The sequence below is a fragment of the Erpetoichthys calabaricus genome, chromosome 9 (genome assembly GCF_900747795.2).
Source record: "Erpetoichthys calabaricus chromosome 9, fErpCal1.3, whole genome shotgun sequence".
NCBI lineage: Eukaryota > Metazoa > Chordata > Cladistia > Polypteriformes > Polypteridae > Erpetoichthys > Erpetoichthys calabaricus.
In genome coordinates, this window is record NC_041402.2 from 6,873,515 (window position 1) to 6,888,199 (window position 14,685).

The 14,685-nt window shown below is 44.6% G+C and overlaps 1 protein-coding gene across 1 annotated transcript in view; it reads right to left on the reverse strand.

The window, feature by feature from the left end:
• The window catches only part of LOC114657340 (uncharacterized), a 155,662-nt gene that overhangs the window by 107,819 nt on the left and 33,158 nt on the right, over positions 1–14,685 (reverse strand). Inside the window, exon 6 of the mRNA XM_051931494.1 lies at positions 3,570–3,698. Coding sequence (XP_051787454.1) covers positions 3,570–3,698 — 129 coding nt within the window. The remainder of the gene's footprint in view (positions 1–3,569; positions 3,699–14,685) is intronic.

A 14,685-nucleotide genomic window follows, 5' to 3' on the forward strand; every position in this document is an offset into this window, starting at 1 on the left:
CTTCTTTAGTTCCATGGCTTATTGTTGCTCTCATTCTGCCACAGCAGACATTTCCAAAACTGATTTTGTTTTTTCTAACAACGTTAAAATGTTTTGGTGACCTAAGAGATCAACTTTACTGACATCTTCACCTTTCTTTATTTTCAGATATCGTGTGATGGGCACAGGTGAGCTGGTCATGAGGTGGCTCGTTTTATGTCTCACTATCATTTGGCTGCTAATTCAGGAAAAAGAAACAACGAAGGAGCCTGAGTCAAGTTAATTAGAATGAAGGCAACAGAAGTTAATTAGCAGCAAAAACTGGTCACTAATTAAGAAGCTGGTGAGAATGAAAACCTGCAGCCACTGTGGCCCTCCAGGACCGGAGTTTGACACCCCTGCCTTAGTAGTTCCTTCCATTAATTTACCTGTGATGCACATTAAGCTTACTGGCCTATAGTTGCTTGGATCCACCCAATCACTCTTTTTATATCTCCCTATTATGATAAAAAAATCCTGAGACGAGACAAGACATGACTTTTTCAGAGAGATACTTTCACATCCCGCGAGATGAGACTTTGTGCCAAAAGATTTAACCAGGCCCGGGGCCGGAAATAAAAGACAAAGTGTAGATGACAAAGTAGAAAGTCGTAAAGAATTAAAAAATGTTGGTGCGGTACACATGCAGAGCAGGTTAGAGATAATGGAAGTACTACAATTCGAAAGTCTCAAAAAAATGATAGTAAAGATTACATTAACGGTAACAAACGGAAATTATTGCTCGGTAAAACAGTAGAACAGTGAAAAGAGATCGAATATATTGTTCGGATTTAAACCAGGGAAAAAGTAAAGTAGTGTTTCTTCCCAATGAAGAGGCGTATCCGCGAGAAAATAAAAGATTAGTTGTTTGGTGAAAGTGAAATCCACATATGCGAATGAAACGTGAAGTGGCTAGCATGTAGTGCAGGCCATTGGGTTTGGGGCTTGTGGGTTGTCGAGCGAAGCCCTCTAGTGTTCTTATATAATACAAACGGATAGCCATGGTAGCGTATGTCCAGTATTTTAAATCGCCTGTAGCTCGCAAACCGTTTGACCTATTAACGTGAAATTTGGTACACATATACTACGTGACCTCTATTATCCGCTTTCAGGATGATGATTGACCTCCAAGGTTATTTCCCTTTATAGTTTTATTTTATTTTATTGTAGAATCAACTCTGGGCAGCGGCCAGCAGGGCAGCCGTGCAGTGCATGCGTGTGGGTGCAGTTCTCATCCCTACCACCTTTGCCGTCACTTCCTCTACCTCTTCATACCTTAAATCATTCTTGAGGCAGATTGAAGACTTAAGTGCCAGCTTAAGTGAAAAATTAAGGAAAATGTACTAAGTAATTGGAACACAAACACTGACTTAATCAGTTTTAATGTAAAAAGATGCCAACGGAAGAAGAGAAGAAGCGGGCCGCTAGGGTGGAGAAAAGAAGAGCTGCTCAGGCGCATCAACCTCTGAGCAAACAAATGCTAAACGTACACAGAAAGAGGATGAAAACTAGGAATGATCACGTCAAGTGTATTCACTGCATGTTATCGTGCAGTGCGCCGTTACTGGTAACATAATAATAGTTGTCATTTTCCTTTAGTGCCCAATTGAGTGTCAGTGCCTTAAAAATGTGTGTCAAGGGTTTATATATCCATTCGCGAACTTCCTTAATTCCCACTAATTAGCAATTTGTCAAGTGTTTTTCCCCCCAAGACCTTCATTGGAGTGGACTCATTTTTGCACCATGGTCTTAAAAAAAAAAATTTAATTTTGTTTTTTTTTTTTGTACTGACAAATCTCATTTGCAACCAATAAACCAGATTTGCTGGACTGGTTTTATGGAATAAGATCCCACAGAAAGTATTCATCCTAAAGGGAGACAAAGGATTTTCTGAAAGACCTTTTGCTGTTGTGATAGATGGCTGGCAGCTCAATCTGGTCGGGACGTCCCAGAACAGGAAGAATGGAGAAGTGCAGCCTTTCCAGGACACTGCTTCCCCCAGGACACTAGGTGCCAGCTCCCCTGGACGGTAACTGTACCCCGGATTCCCTCAGGGCATCATGGGACATGGAGTCCATTTTCTCAGCCCTGTTGGGTGCCACCAGGGGGAGCTCATAAAGGACCTGGGGACTCCTATTTTTCCTACAACCCGGAAGTACAGTGGAACCTTGGTTTGCGAGTAACTTGGTTTTGCAAGACGAGCAAAAATTTTTAATAAATTTTCACTTGATAAACGAGCGAGGTCTTGCATTACGAGTAGTATGTACTGAATACGCTTTGTCTGCTGAGCGTCATGTGATCACAACTGAGCTGATGGTTCTTCTCTCTCTCTCACTGCGGGATTGTGGGCAATCGTCTCCTATTCCCCGTCTGAGTCGGCGTGCCTCACTCATATAGTCAACATCTGTACGAGCGTATAGTGTTTACTACAGCATTAGCATTGTGACTGTATGCGCGCGTGTGTGTGTGCATGCGTGCGTGCGCTCGTGTGTGTGTGTGCTGTGACGTGCAAGTCCCAGTCTTGCACCCTAAAACACGAAGCTGAGTTTCAGTACTTTAGCAACACCAGCCTTATTCAGCTTGAAACAGCAACAGCACGGTTATTTATACACAGACACAGCAGTCAGGCAGGGTCCTGCACATTTATAAAGTTCCTTGTATCACCCATTGACAGCAGGTGCTTATAGCATGTCCGCGATCTTTTCAGATTTGCTTTTACGGAGAACTGCTACAGCGCTGGGCGACTGCGATTGCTTTGGGACGCTCTTCCGCGTGTCGTCCCGTTGGGTGCAATCCCACAAGAGTTTACAAACTCACTCACACCAGCCATGATTCTTTTCAAAGGTAAAGTGCAAGTTAATTTGTTTTATGTATTTTTACTTTATATTTTGTATTAATCATTTTTATATGAATAGTTTTGGGTTGTGGAACAAATCATCTGAGTTTCCATTATTTCTTATGGGGAAATTCACTTTAATATACGAATGCTTTGGACTACGAGCACATTTCTGGAACGAATTATGCTCGCAAACCGAGGTGACACTGTACTTCAGAGTCACGAGGACGGAAGCCCACAGTACTTCCGGGATACTTGAGGACTGATGATGTGGCGTTTGACCCGGAAAAAGAGAAGGAGCACTTCCGGGTCGAGGAATATATAAAGGACTGTTGGAGACCCAGCAAGGAGAGCCGGAGTTGGGAGGTTTGGTGACGAAGCTGCTGGGAGTGGAGGATTATTATTGTATTGTTGTGATTATTGATTATTCGTGAATTGTGGCATGTGCAGTGCTTTGTGCACTTTATTGAAGAAAATAATTTTGAAAATTCTTCTTGGTGCTTTTATACGTGTGTCCTGGACGTCTGTCTGGTGGGTTTCACAGGGCAACAGCGACCCCTAGCGTCCACACTGTGTACTCAATTATGAGGACTGCCGTGTATACGTGCACACAATTTAGGTTAACAGAAGCAGTTCTATTAACATAGAGAGCATTATATAGCAATTAAAAGTAAAACATTTGCTTTCAAACTTAGGAAAAAAAATGAGTAAGTACCGCTGGGGCAATCCTGGACTCTTTCCTCTTTCTCAGTCTCCGAGATGAAGTGTTTTGGAGGAGGCCCGAGCAGCAGTCTCACCAGCCTTTGTCCTTCCCGCCAAGACGACACTCTTATGGATTGTTTACCTGCATTAAGACCAGCAGTTCAAGGATTAGTTGAGTCTTCATTGATAAGAAACATTCGCAGTGAAGAACCCCGAGATACTTCTCACAAATGAAGTACGATTTCAAGAAAAATTCTGGGCATCCGGCTCTTTTACTCAATGTCACATTTTCTATAGCCGCATTTTAAGAGGAGTAAATCACTTGTGTTTACGGCATTTTTATCACTCAACAGGAATCTAAACGCACCTTGGGGAGAGATTTGTCGAAGCAGTTAATCACTTTTTTACACCTCATCCCAAGGACAGATCACCGGGAGGTTAAAATGATACTTGTAATGTCGATCACTGGTTCACAAGATATATCAGGGCCTGAATTAGTCGTTAGTATCCGTATGAAATAACACCTATAAATTATGCAGGCATTAAAAAAGCAACATTTTTAATGCTCGTATCAATGAAAGAGGTTAACAAAATTAGCGAAGAATGAAAAACTAAACTGTTTCTCTTCTGTCTCCTTCAACAAACAACTAAAAAAACTGTGCGTACTTTGATTGCTTCATGAAAAACAAAATGGTAAATTCTCTTCCAGTTTCATTTTCAACTTTGTGTTTATAAGATTTTTATAAGGACATTTGATTCCTTAAAAAGGGACTGAGCTGTGGATTAAATGAGCGGGCAAGCACAGCATTTATTTTGTAGAGTACAGAGTACGGCAACATGGGCACAGTGGTTCGCAAAGTGTCATATAAAGCAACAGATTAACATCAGTAAACTAAGTGTTGATCCATTTGTCAACATTATTGCCGTTTACAGTGCCCTCCATAATGTTTGGGACAAAGACGTATTCTCCTTTGATTTCCCCTTCTGTTCCATAGTTTAAAATGGCAAATCAAACAATTTAGACTTGTGATTAAAGTGCACATTGCAGACTTTTAAGGGGATTTGCAGACATTTCAGTTACCACACTTTTTCTTCGTGGTTGCCCCCATTTTAGGGCATCACAACGTTTGGGACACAGTAATGGCAGGTCTGTTAAAGCTGTCATATTTAGGACTTTGTCACATATCCCTGCGATTCATAGGTATCACCAGGTACTGGGGATCTTCTCTGGTGATGCCCTGCCATTCTCATCTCCTTCTTGTTTCGGGGGGCTTACCCCCACCCCCATTTCAGGGCACCATAATGTTTGGGACACAGTAATGGCAGGTCTGTTAAAGCTGTCATATTTAGGACTTTGTCACATACCCCTGCCATTCATAGGTATCACCAGGTACTGGGGATCTTCTCTGGTGATGCCCTGCCATTCTCATCTCCTTCTTGTTTCAGGGGGCTTACCCCCGCCCCCATTTCAGGGCACCATAGTGTTTGGAACAATTGGCGTCCCAGGCGTTTTGTGATCACTCAGGTGGGTTTCATGGCTTCATAAGGCACCTCTGCCTGCTTCTCCCCTTTGGAGTCTGTAGCTGCCATTGTTCAACATGAGGACAAGAGCTGTGCCAATGAAAGTCAAAGAAGCCATCATGAGGCTGAAACACAAGAATAAAACCATTGGATACATCAGTAAAATCTCAGCATGACCAAAATCAAGTTAACATCATGAAGAAGAAAGAACACACTGGTGAGCTCAGTAATCACAAAGGGGAAGACCTGCACTGCTGATAACCGAAGAATCCTCACTACGGTCAAGAAAAAGCCCCCAAACGCCTGTGTGACAGATCAGAAACAGTCTTCAGGGGGCCAACGTGTGTGTGTCAGAGATGACTATCAGCAGACGACTTCATGAACAGAAACACAGAGGACACACTGCAAGATGGAGACAACAAAAACAGGAAGGCCAGATTACAGTTTGTGAAAAAGGACTTCAAAGAACCTGCAGAATTCTGGGAAAAGGTCTTGTGAACGGACGAGACATAGATGAACATCATCAGAGTGATGGTGAGAGCAAAGATTGGAGATGACAAGGAACTGCCCGAGATCCAAAGCAGACCACCTCATCTGTTAAACATAGCGGTGCTGGAGGTGGTATGGCTTGGGCTTGTATGGCTGCCACAGGTCCTGGCACACTTCTCTTTGTTGATAATGGAACTGCTAACGGCAGTAAATTCTGAGGTGTGCAGAAACATCTGATCTGCCCACGTTCCAGTTAGTTAGTTAGGTCCTCCCATGTTCCTTAGCACATCAGGCAGCAAGTGCTCTTCAATGGACTTAGTCAGTTACAGTGAGTTCAGCTGTGAGGGAGTAGGTTGACGGTTTTTCTGGTCCCCCAAAAAAGTTGACCTACGTGGCCTGCCTGGTTTTCATGTCCTCTTTGATGGTATCCAGTGCATGGCGAGCTTTGGAATGCGTTGATTAGGGAGAGTTGGAGCGCAACCCAAGTTCTGTAACGATGTCTTCCGGTGACCTCAGGCCACTCTGCTTCAGCACCTCATCATTTGTAACATTCTCTTTATGTGAGATCCCGAATATTTGTGAGCAATCCGTTTCATGTCCTTCCAGGTTTTGCTGGCATAGATGGCATTTTGACTGTATGCCCCCCCATTGTTATCCAAATTCCAGTAAGTGCCTCATTGGACGGTGCTTCATCCTACAACATGGCAGTGATCCCAAATATACCGCTAAGGCCACACAGGAGTTTGTCAACACTAAAAAATGGAAATTTATTGAATGGCAAAAGCCCATCACCCAATTTCAATCCAGCTGAGGAGGCCTTCCATATGCTGAAGGGAAAACTGAAGGGGACAAGCCCTTAAACCAAGCAGGTAAAGACGGCTGCATTAGACATCAAAGGAGAAGATCCTCAGCACCAGGTGATGACCATGAATCTCAGTCTTCAAGCAGTCATGGCATGCAAGGGATATGCAACAAAGTCCTAAATATGACAATGGCTTTAATAGACCCACCATTGCTGTGTCCCAAACATTATGGTGACCTCAAATGAGGGGATCATTTAGAAAAAGTGTTGTGATGACCAAAATGTATACAAAACCCCTTAAATGAAAGTCTGCAATGTGCACTTTAATCACAAGTTTGATTTGATTTCGAACTGTGGAGCAGAGAGGGTAAAAATCAAAGAAAAATGTGTCTTTGTCCTAAACATTACGGAGGGCACTATAAATCTCCTATAAGCTTTATTGAATCCAACCTTCACGCCAAGTATTCGGACACTGTGTTCATACAGGGAATGAATAGCATGCAAAAGTGGTCATGTTGCCCAACCTCCCATCACACATGAGGAACATGGTCATATGCCTTTTTCCAAATCTGCAAAACACATGTAGAATGGGATATCCTACTACCAGGTACCCAGCAGAAACTGTGCCAGGGACAAGAGCGGGTCTACTGTTTCATGGCAAGGATGTCGATTATAAGACTTCATCAAGGCTGGGTCTCGTCACCACTCCTGCTTGTGGTTTTCACGGACAAGGATATCAAGACACAGCTGAGGATGTGAGGAGGTCTGGTTGGGGAGGTGAGGGTTAGCATTGTTGGTATGTGCAGATGTTGTTGCCCACTTTGCCACAACCAACCACGGCCTTTGGCATGCACTCGAGTGAGTCACTACCAAATTTGAAGCGGTTGGGGTGAGGATCGGCACCTACAAGTCCGAGGTCATGGTACCCTCTTGAAAGAGTAGATTGCTTTCTCTAGGTGAGGGGAGAACAGCTGCCCTTGGTGGAGGAGTTCAAGTATCTTGGGATGTTGCTTTCAAGTGGAGGAAAAAGGGAACATGAAATCAAATGTGGATTAGAGTGTTGCCCCAGTGTGGAAAATCTTCTGGGTCTGAACTGCAGACTGTTTCGATTACATTTTTAATTATTTTGCTTTAACAAACCAGGATGAACTAAATTTACAGGACTTTAATCACAGGCATCGCAAGCATTCTTTTGCATTGTACGAGTAGTTTATGCATCTTCTCCCATTAGTTTCTTTTCAATTATGTGATGAACTGAGAAGAATGTGAAATAAGTGCAGATGCCACAAAGTCTATCCTGGGAACGGATGGATGCCATAGACCTAGGAATTGCAGAATTAGTTTACAGCTTGAGAAAGTAAGGAGTACGGAAATTCTTGAAGGATTAAACACTTTGATCAGAGCCAGATATCACCTGGACAAGACAGCCAATCAAATGTGAACAACGACACATGTCCCGAAACCCCAGGTGTTCATTTTAACATGAATAAGGCTCGACCAATGGGCCAAAATGAAGAAGAAAAGCAATGACAGAAGGGCAACATAGGAAGCAATGTCAGAGATGAGATCAAAAGATGTGAGATGATCTGATCTGGATGTCAGTAAGCATAGTCATTGTATAACATCCCATCCAACCATTATCCAACCCGCTATATCCTAACTACAGGGTCATGGGGTCTGCTGGAGCCAATCCCAGCCAACACAGGGCACAAGGCAGGAAACAAACCCTGGGCAGGGCACCAGCCCAGCGCAGGGCACACACACCCACACACCAAGAACACACTAGAGACAATTTAGAATCGCCAATGCACCTAACCTGCATGTCTTTGCACTGTGGGAGGAAACCCATGCAGACACGAGGAGAACATGCAAACTCCACGTAGGGAGGACCCAAGAAGCGAACCTACGTCTCTTAACTGCGAGGCCCATTGTATAACATTGATAGCTAAACCAAAAGCTGCCCATGCTAACATTTACCCCTTGACATTTTTGATTTTTGGTAAGCTCTTCTAAGACTGTTAATATCCAGGCTTTTCTGTCTATTCTATTTTCTTCTATTTGATAATGTTATGTGTTAATAAATACCATGTTGCCCTTATATACTGCTCAAAAAACTGAAAGGACCCCTTTTTAATGAGAGTATAGCATCAAGTCAATGACACTTCTGGGCTACTGATCAGGTCAGTTAATTAGCAGAGGGGCTTGTTCATCAGTTTCAGCTGCTTTGGTGCACTAGAGGGGCAACACTGAGACGACCCCCAAAACAGGAATGAATGGTTTAAGGTGGAGGGAGGCCACTGACATTTTTCCCTCCTCATCTGTTTTGTCACTCATTTTGCATTTGGCTACGGTCAGTGTCACTACTGGTAGCATGAGGCCATACCTGGACCCTAAAGAAGTGGCACAGGTAGTCCAACTTCTCCAGGATGGCACATCAATACGTGCCATTGCCGGAAGGTTTGCTGTGTCACCCAGCACAATCTCAAGGGCATGGGGGAGATTCCAGGAGACAGAGAGGTATTTACTCTAGGAGAGCTGGACAGGGCCCCTCGTAGAAGGACCTTAACCCATCAGCAGGACCCATAGATATCTGCTCCTTTGGGCAACGAGGTACAGGATGAGCACTGCCAGAAACTACAAAATGACCTCCAGCAGGCAGGCAGGCCACTGGTGTGAATGTCTCTGAGCAAACAATCAGAAACAGACTTCATGAGGGTGGCCTGAGGGCCCGACGTCCTCTAGTGGGCACCGTGGAGCTACGATTGGCATTTGCCATAGAGTACCAGAATTGGCAGGTCCACCACTGGTGCCCTGTGCTTTTCACAGATGAGAGCAGGTTCACCCTGAACACATGTGACAGACGTGAAAGGGTCTGGAGAAGCCGTGGAGAACGTTATGCTGCCTGTAACATCGTTCAGCATGAGCGGTTTGGTGGGGGGTCAGTGATGGTCTGGGGAGGCATATCCACAGAAGGACACACAGACCTCTACGAGCTAGACAATGGCACCGCAGGACTGTCATTAGGTATCGGGATGAAATCCTTGGACCCATTGTCAGGCCCTATGCTGGTGCAGTGGGTCCTGGGTTCCTCCTGGTGCACGACAATGCCCAGCCTCATGTGGTGAGAGTATGCAGACAGTTCCTGGAGGATGAAGGATTTGATAACATTGACTGCCCCCGCCCACTTACTAGCCTGACCTCAATCCAATAGAACACCTCTGGGTGGGACATTATGTTTCGGTCCATATGACCACCTCAGCCTGTCCAGGAGCTCAGTGATGCCCTGGTCCAGAACTGAGAGGAGATCCCCCAGGATACCATTCGTCATCTCATTAGGACGTTGTCGGGCATGCATACAAGCACATGGGGGGCATACAAACTACTGAGTACGATTTGGAGTTGCTGCAATGAAATGTCGGCCAAATGGACTCGCCTGCCTGCTTGCTGTATCATTTTTTCCCTTTGATTTTCGGGGTGTCCCTCTGTAGGTTGATCATTTTCATTTCCATCCTTTTGTTCCTAACACATCACCATATCAGTCCATAACAGTAGACATGTCCAGCAGGATTTTAGTCCCATTGAGATCTGATGTGTTTTTCAGATTGTTCCTTTGATTTTTTTGAGCGGTGTATTTTCTAAAGTTTGTCTTTTATCTACAGTAATCCCTCACTAATCGCGGGAGATAGGTTCCAAGGCCGACCGCGATAACTGAATTTCCGCGAAGTAGGGACACCATATTTATTTAATTATTTAACGTGTATTTGGACGTTTTTAAACCCTCCCTGTATTGTTTACAACCCATCCTTTACTCTATTAATAACAGGGACAACTGCTAAGCAATATGAAATCTGTAGATAAGTTTACATTTACTGTATAGCGAAGTACACGTAGCAGCTTGTAGGCGGTCATGACGTCGTCGACCTTGTTGCAAAGATTCCTAAAGCAGATTCCATCCAGACTACTGCCTTATCACGTCCACTTGCATCTCTAACCCTAACCCTGGTTAAAGGACACTGCGGCCGTAGATCTTATATGCTTTTCCTCCTTTTTAAATAAAAAGAATCGTGGACTCATTGAAACTTTTACCTTTTCTGCAATCATTTGCATCTTCTGTTGGCGCTTGGACCTGAAGCAGGAGCACGTTAATGCTGAATGAGTGAGATGAGACTTCCTGGTTAATGCAACACTTCGTCGCTGAGCCAATCAGCAGCACACAGGAACTTAACTGCGTGCTCTGATTGGGTAGCTTCTCAGCCATCCGCCAATAGCATCTCTTGTATGAAATCAACTGGGCAAACCAACTGAGGAAGCAAGTACCAGAAGTAAAAAGACCCATTGTCCGCAGAAACCCGCGAAGCAGCGAAAAATCTGCGTTATATATTTAGATATGCTTACATATAAAATCCGCGAAGTCGTGAATCCGCGAAAAGTGAACCGCGAAGTAGCGAGGGATTACTGTAGTGCAATTGAAATAATAAAAAGGGTACCAAGTGGGAGCTGAATTGCTGCTTTCTTATTCACAGGGTTTTTAACAAGGCTACTGATGTCACTACTTAATAATGAGAACAACTGGGGTAAAATGAAGACATTGCTTGGTTAGCAAGTGGCATAAAACCAAAAGAGTGTGTCACAAGGACACACACACACACACACACGTTTGTTAGTGCTGGTGAGACTGAGTCCCCATGTAAAGAATCCTATCTGGAATATTGTGGAGTGACTGGCAACTGACACCACCCGAGACTTTGTCTGGAAAGAATCGCCAGGTGTATGTGTGTGCGTCTCTCTGTGTGTGTGCGTTAATCTTCAAGGGCGAGAGTAGATGAATCCAATACACGTTCCTGGTAAGTCTCACAAACGTCATGATAATACAAGTGGCGGCAGCAGCTGTTCCTGTGGGCCCTGGTATCGGTCCGTGGTGGTGAAGCGGGAGCAGAGTTTAAAAGCAAAACTCTCGCTTTACCAGTCCATCTCTATCCCTGTCCTCAACTCTAGTCATGAGCTGTGGGTAATAACTGAAAGAATGAGATTGCGAGTTACAAGCTCCTGAAATGAAGTTTCTTCACAGGGCGGACCCTCCATGATAGGGTAAGAAGCTTAGCAGTTCAGGAGAGCATCAGAGTAGAGTGTCTCGGCTCTTCTGGATCGAGAAAAGCCAGTTGAGGTGGTTTGGGTATGTTGTAAGGATGCCCGAAAGCAGCTTCCACTAGGGCTGGTCCAAGGACGTCCCACTGGGCAAAGACCCAGCAGTAGACAAAAGACGCGCAGGAAGGACTGTATCTCTCAACTGGCTTGGGAACCCCGGGGAATTCCCCAGGAACAGTTGGAATCTGTAAGATGGGGACAAAGAAGTCTGTCGGGGCTGAACGGCTTGGCCTGCTGCTACCACAACTCTCAATAGAATAAGTGGATGGGAAAGATGAGATGAGATGTTAGTGTTATATTTTCAAAATGCACTAGTATTACTTCCAAGACAAAAAATTTTAATATTGAGAAAGCACATTGTTTAACTTGTCAGTAAGACTCCAATTCTCCCATCCATCCAAGACAACAGCACAACACACGGGCACTCCCCCTAAAACACAGAATTGCTTTTAACTACGAGTTCTCATTGATCTTTAAACAAATTGAGAAGCTGAACTGGTGACCTGCGAAACACCATCCATCTTCTCTGGCAGTGACCCCACTCACCCTGCCTACAACACATGAGTGATGAACATCCACTGACAATCCAATGAGCTCCGAGTCGGACAAGGTCAGTGCCATCATATGAATAAAATTCTGATCCGGCAAATCACGGTGAGACATCGTTCTGTGTCAAGGGCTTAATAACAGAGGCTGACTTCTTCATGAACCTACCCCTCCAGTTATCCCTATTCGATCCAAAGTTAAATATCAAGTGCACATCTAATATGGCAAAACCCCGGGGCGCACTATACTGGCTCCTTCATTCAGAAGAGTATAAAACAAAAATAAATTACAGAAGAGAATGCTGCAGGACTCCATATAACAGGAGACCGCACCTTTGGCGATATTCAATAACGCCATAAAGATCAAAAAAAAAAAAATTTGAATGCAAGTGTCAGGAGGCTTTGTGTCCTAGGAATCAATTTACCCAAACTATCCATCCATCCATCCATTATCCAACCCGCTATATCCTAACTACAGGGTCACGGGGGTCTGCTGGAGCCAATCCCAGCCAACACAGGGCACAAGGCAGAAAACAAAGCCCGGGCAGGGCGCCAGCCCACTGCAGTACCCAAACTATTCTCTAACATTTCAGTAATGTATTGCTCTGATCTTTCTGACCATAAAAATAGTTCTTTATGATACCAACTGACAAAAAGAATTGATAATTCATTGCAGAATTACAGTATTTGAGGGTTCCTCTCGAGCGCCTCTTTTTCTCACACGATTTGGCTCAAAAACTAATCAGCACATCGTCATCTCATAACAGGCTTAAGTTTCGAGTTTGGTATTTTCCCGTCCTGCCGTTTTACCTCTAGACACACACCCATCATTGAGATATTGATGTTTTAGGTATCAGGGGTCCCTAAAAACTTTGAGATCTAGAGATTTAAATTTTTGACGAATCTAAAGCTTCTGCTCTTGTCCCATAGATGACAGGTTATGGTGGAAGTAGGGTGCAAAGCAAAAATCAAACAAAATTAGTTTAACCATCCTTGGTTTTAACCCAGAGTGTGATTCGGGCTTGGAATTCTATACCAGTCAAGTCAAGTCAAGTTGGGGAGCATGCACTGGTACAGTGCGTTGTCACACCCATTACACAACGAAACAACTCACGATCCCGGTTTGCAACCCCCCAAGCAGACACGCGATCCAGTCCCACCCTCTGGAAATGACCCTCTATCTGCCGCAGCCAGGTGTTACGTGGGTGACCCCTTGGTCTGGTCCAGCTACTCGGGTCCCTAACAATGAGCATCTTATAAACTGGATCACCCTCGGAGAAAAGCGTCACATGGCCTTAGTACCATAATTGACGCTCCCTCACAATGCAGGTAATGTGCCTCGTTTGGGACTCCATGAGCAACACAAAGTCAAACCAACGGTACCCAAGGATTTTCCAGAGAGACACAGTACCAAAGGAGTCCAGTCTTCATCTCAGGTCATTGGATAGCATCCATGTCTCGCAACCATATAGCAAGACAGGAAGCACCAGGACTCTAAAGACTTGGACCTTGGTCCTTTTACAAAGATATCGGGAGCGCCACACACCCCTTTCCAGCATCCTCATGACCCCCCCCATGCTCTCCCAATCCGTCTACTGACTTCATAGGAAGAGTCACCAGAGACATGAATGTCACTGCCAAGGTAAGTAAACCTCTCGATGAAGTCGACACTCTCTCCGCAAACAGACACACTGCTGATGGCCGTGCCCAAGAGGTCATTAAAGGCCTGGCTCTTTGGTTTTTATCAGGACACTCGCAAGCCCAGACACTCTGACTCCTCACTCAGTCTCTCGAGCGCCCCGATCAGAGCCTCCATTGACTCCACGAAGATCACAGCATCGTCAGCGAAGTCAAGATCCGTGAACCTTTCTTCGCCAACAGATGCCCCACAGCCGCTGGACCCCACGACCTTGCCCAACATCCGTTGCATGCAAGCATTGAACAGAGTAGGAGCAGAACACACCCCTGACGAACTCCAGAATCAACTGGGAAGATCACAGAGGTCCTGCCTTCACTCTGCACAGCACTCACAGTATCAGTGTACAGGTCGGCCATGATATCCAGCAACTTCGAGGGAATCCCGCGGAGTCTATACAATTTCAGTTAAACACGAGTCAGGCTCGGGTGACATGTAATGACCCGCTTTACAGCGTTAAGCCCAAATAACTCCAAGGACAATATTCTTCTGCCATCATCAGGCTGCAAAAAATGCATGAAAATTAGAGAAGTTTTCCCATATCGCTAGAACATCAGAAAAATGACGAGAACTGGCCATTCAGTTAATCATGCTCATCTTTCCTATTCAGTTCGATTATCCAAAAATAACATCAAGTCAATATTTGAAGGCCCCTAAAGTTGTGCCTCCACTGCACTACTTGGTAATTTATTTTATGTGCCTATGACTTTGGCGTGAAGAAAAACTTTCCAACATTTGTACAAACATTGCCTTTAACAAGAGTCCAACCCCAAGGAGCAATTGGGATCTACTGTACTCTTTTCTTTCATAATTTTAAACACTTCAATCAAGTCCCCTCTCTGCCTCTGTGACCCAAGACTAAAAAGGTTCAGCTCTTTCAATCTCTCCTCATCTCCCCATGTACTTTGCCTTAATAGATGGATAAGTGTCC